Raw genomic sequence first — 4,347 nt, 5'->3', positions numbered from 1 at the left:
TCAGGACGGAAGCTCTCGGGGAGAGTCCAGGTTCTTATTTTGAGCATCTGAAGGGCTCCAGCATCTTTGTGAAGGTGAAGGACACTCAGTCCAGCAGGGGTTCCAGTCGGTAAAGTCAGTGGTAGCTCCGAGAGATCAAGTGTGGTACTTCAGGGATCCCTGTAGGGGACCAAACCGGGGAGCAAAGGAAAAGAGAAAAAAATGGAAAGTTTGGAGAGAACTTTGCCCCCGCGTGACACTCCCCCCTCCCCCCTTGCTCCTGGACCGCCGTCTCCTGCTCCCCTAACTCCTCCATCACCTCCCTCGACTTCTCCAACTTTGGCCTCCATGGCCCCATCCCTACCCTCATGTGCCGCATCCCCTCCCTCCTCTCCGTCAACTTCTACTTCAATGACTTCGGTGGCTCCTTCCCTGATGCCCTCCTCGATTGCACTCAGCTCACCCACCTCAATTTGTCTTCCAACTGGGTCGTCGGTAGCCTCCCCGAACACATCGACCGCTTGCAATTCCTCCAGGTTCTCGACCTCTCCAACAACAATATCTCGGGTCCGATTCCCGAGAGCTTTGGAAGGCTTCCCCGCCTTGTCAAACTGGCTCTCCACGGGAACTTCCTCAACGGGACGAGTGTGCCGCCCTTCCTCGGCCAACTACGACAGCTCCAGTATCTCAGCCTCGCCTGGAATCTCCTCAGTCCTGGGCCAATTCCTTGGGAGCTCGGCAACTTGACTCAGCTCACTTACCTTTGGCTCACTCGCTGCGAGCTCACTGGCCCCATTCCTCCTAGCCTCGTCAATCTCGCTAAGCTTCAAACCTTGGACCTCGCCATCAACAATTTGACCGGGACGATTCCTGAAGGTCTTGCCAACTTTCAGTCCTTAGTCCAGCTTGAGCTCTACCAAAATCACTTGTCAGGACCCATTCCCTACAACATCGGACTGCTTTCCGCGCTTGCTAGAGTAGACATGTCCGACAATTCTCTAAACGGACCGCTGCCTTCCAGCTTTTCGCAACTGAAGAGCCTCAACAATTTGCATCTGGCTAATAATTTCCTCTCGGGTAACCTGCCGCCTGGATTTGGCGACCTTCCCCTTGTAGAGTTGCAAATTTCCAACAATTCCTTTACTGGGAAGTTTCCACAGGCCTTTGGAAGCTCGTCCAATCTGACCTTGTTTGACGTCTCCTACAACAATTTCGATGGACTGCTACCCCCTCATCTATGTGACAAGCAGGTTCTACAGTATCTTGATACCATTCACAACAACTTCGAAGGAAGCATTCCTGAGGCTTACGGGCCCTGTTCCACTCTACTTCGCCTCCGTTTGAACTCTAACCATTTGTCTGGGACTGTTCCTATAGACGTGTGGGGTTTGCCTGCTCTGAATATTCTTGATCTTCAGGATAACCAACTAGAAGGTAGCATCCAATCGACCATTGGCATGGCTCGCAGTCTTTCCTCACTCTATGTGAACAATAACAACTTTTCTGGTAGCTTGCCTGCTGAAATCGGGAATGTCCTGACTCTCTCCACATTATCAGCGTTTAGCAATAAGCTGTCCGGACCTATCCCCTCGTCTATAGGAAATTTAGTTCAACTCTTGGAGCTGGACTTGCAAAACAATCAAATATCGGGAGGAATCCCAGATGATCTCGGCAACTGCAGGGGCCTTACCACCGTCAATCTCTCCAATAACAAGCTGACCGGACCTATCCCTCCCACTCTAGGTTCAATGTCAAGGCTTAGCTCTCTTACCTTGTCAAATAACGAGCTGAGCGGGACGATTCCTCAGTCCTTAGGAAATCTGAAGCTTACGGCTTTCAATCTCTCCGATAACCATCTCCAAGGGCCTGTCCCCGATAATCTGATGATTGATCCACAGTTCTCTTCTAGTTTCCTGGGGAATCCGGGACTTTGTGGTGATAGTACTTTGCTAGGAATCAAGCCATGTGCGGAGAGAAAAAGATCACAGTTACTGGATGGGCTTCTGGTGGGAGCTTTCGTTGTTGCGTTTGGAATATTTGCCTTAGGCCTGTTCTGCTTTTATAGACGCTACCGGCGGTATTCTGCCAGAACTATCTTCGACTCCTCGTGGGTTTCTTTCCATAAACTAGGCTTCCACGCCTTGGAAATAGGGCATGGCACTTTGGAACAGGATAACCTCATTGGGTCTGGAGGCTTTGGAAGAGTGTACAAAATGACACTGAGCAATGGGGAGATCGTGGCTGTGAAACAGCTCCAAATCGATTCCCATGATGATAACGCCCGAAATGATGGTGGATTCAAAGCGGAAGTGGAGACCCTCGGAAAGGTAAGGCACAAAAACATTGTGAAGCTTCTTTGCTGCTGCTCCAACAATGACTCAAAACTGCTTGTGTACGAGTACATGGAGAATGGGAGCTTGAGAGATGCCCTGCACGGCAAAAAAGCAAGCATGCTTGACCATGAGACGCGGTACAGTATCGCTGTTGGTGCCGCGCAGGGTTTGGCTTACCTTCATCACGATTGCAATCCTCCAATAGTCCATCGAGACGTGAAGGCTGCAAATATCCTCTTAGACTCTGCCAACGAGGCCCATGTGGCAGACTTTGGGGTTGCGAGGATTCTCGAGAACTTGCACAAGCCATTCACAACGGAGATAATGGGGACGGCTGGCTACATTGCTCCAGGTGAGACTTTTTTTTTTCCCTGCCTCTAAGAAAATTTCTATTTTTTAAAAGATTTTATTAGTGAATTGTTGATTGGTCCACATGCCTCTTATTGTTTTTTGGCTTGCCTTTAGGTAGCCTTAGTGAAGGTTCAACTTCCAGAAACCAAAAATAATTTCTAGCATTTTCCATAAGTGTTTTTTTGCAAATTCTTTGATTTGTTGGTGTGTTGACTTTAGATTATGTCTTTCAAATTTGGTTGTGCTTTTTTTGGAAGTGCATTCATTCCCTCTCTCTCCTCTTCCATTTCTCTCTCTCTTTATCACTTTGGGCAAGCCTCTCTCTCTCTCTCTCTCTCCTCCTTTTTCTCTCTCTTTGCAGGCCACATGAATGAAATTCATCTTGTTATGATTGATTGTTCCATTGTAACACATGTGACAATTATTCTTTTATCCTAAGGACATAAGATTGACGGTGAGTTGGTAATTCTGCTCAGAGCATTGCCATTCCATCAGGAGGGTAACTGAAAAGAGTGACGTATATTGTTTCGGCATCGTCCTAATGGAGCTTGTGACGGGAAGGAAGCCGTTGGATCCACAAGTTGGAGATGATGCGACAGAGCTTGTGAAGTGGGTGAGCAAGAGGATGCTATTGAGTGAAGCGCTCGAAGATGGGTTTGATGAGCTATTAGACCCCAGCTTATCAAGGTTTCCTTCATCGGCGCTAGAGAACATGAAACAACTACTTAGAGTTGCGTTGTTGTGCACGCAACCTCTCCCACAGCAACGTCCAACCATGAGGGAAGTGGTGAACAAGCTCACCCAACATGACATTCATGGCAAGACTAAAGAAAGTTGCAAGGATTATATTCAAGAAGCCCCTCTTCTATGAATATGCCTACTTGCTTGTTTTTATTTTTTACCTATCAACTTCTACGCATCCATTGTACATTAATTAGTAGATTCTAGTAGCCTTTTATAATAAAATGTTTCAATTGTACATAACTACTATGTAAAATTCACAAACCAACTCTCTTCTACTCCAACTCAATATATACGAGTAGCCTGACTCGTCAACGACGAGTTAGAGACCCACTTTGTTGGGTCTCAAGGTGCTAAAATGTCATTAATTCCAATAAATAGAATTTCAAATAAAGGCACCGTGTGGCTTGGTTATGGTAAAGGTTAAGCATAGATGGCAACTCTCCAAATTAAAAGGATGGGATTTCCACATATGTATGCAATTTGTGTTTCAATTAATGGGAATTTTTTATAACATGAATTTTCAATCTAGGCATCAAGGAGAAGGTGAAGACATACACGCACATGCATGCGTGCACGCACACATGCACATCCACGTGCACACACACACACACACACACACACACACACTCAAGGGGTGCACTATCAAGAAATTCTAGGTATCATGCGCATTCAAGGAATCTTTAAAAAACCCCTCAACTTTTTTTTTTCCCTAATAAAATCAGCCCTCTTTACTTATAAATTAACATATTTTTTTCTAAAGTTGATTTAAAAATCCCATCTTGTTATTGTAAACCTATTAGAATTTTCCCAAAAGTGGAATTAAAATACCCCTCCTTTTGAATGCATGTGGTACACTAAACTTTGGGAGATGAACCCCCCCAAGCACACACACAGAGTGACAGAGAGTGTGAAAGAGAGACATCTATTTGTTATGCCTGTG

The 4,347-nt window shown here is 46.1% G+C and overlaps 1 protein-coding gene across 1 annotated transcript; it reads left to right on the top strand.

Annotated features, from left to right (window-relative positions):
- The first annotated feature begins 264 nt into the window (after positions 1-264).
- LOC147899606 (uncharacterized) lies at positions 265-3,667 on the top strand. Its single transcript, XM_087378655.1, has 2 exons — positions 265-2,664; positions 3,140-3,667. Exons 1-2 carry the CDS (start codon positions 348-350, stop codon positions 3,532-3,534), a joined length of 2,712 nt encoding a protein of 903 aa, XP_087234781.1. The 5' UTR covers positions 265-347; the 3' UTR covers positions 3,535-3,667.
- The last annotated feature ends 680 nt before the right edge of the window (positions 3,668-4,347 follow it).

Source organism: Dipteris shenzhenensis, chromosome 8, assembly GCF_047967505.1.
Source record: "Dipteris shenzhenensis isolate YYH24624 ecotype China chromosome 8, Dip_SZ_1.0, whole genome shotgun sequence".
NCBI lineage: Eukaryota > Viridiplantae > Streptophyta > Polypodiopsida > Gleicheniales > Dipteridaceae > Dipteris > Dipteris shenzhenensis.
Note: the sequence above shows the minus strand (reverse complement) of the source record. Positions and strands in the feature narration are given on the sequence as shown.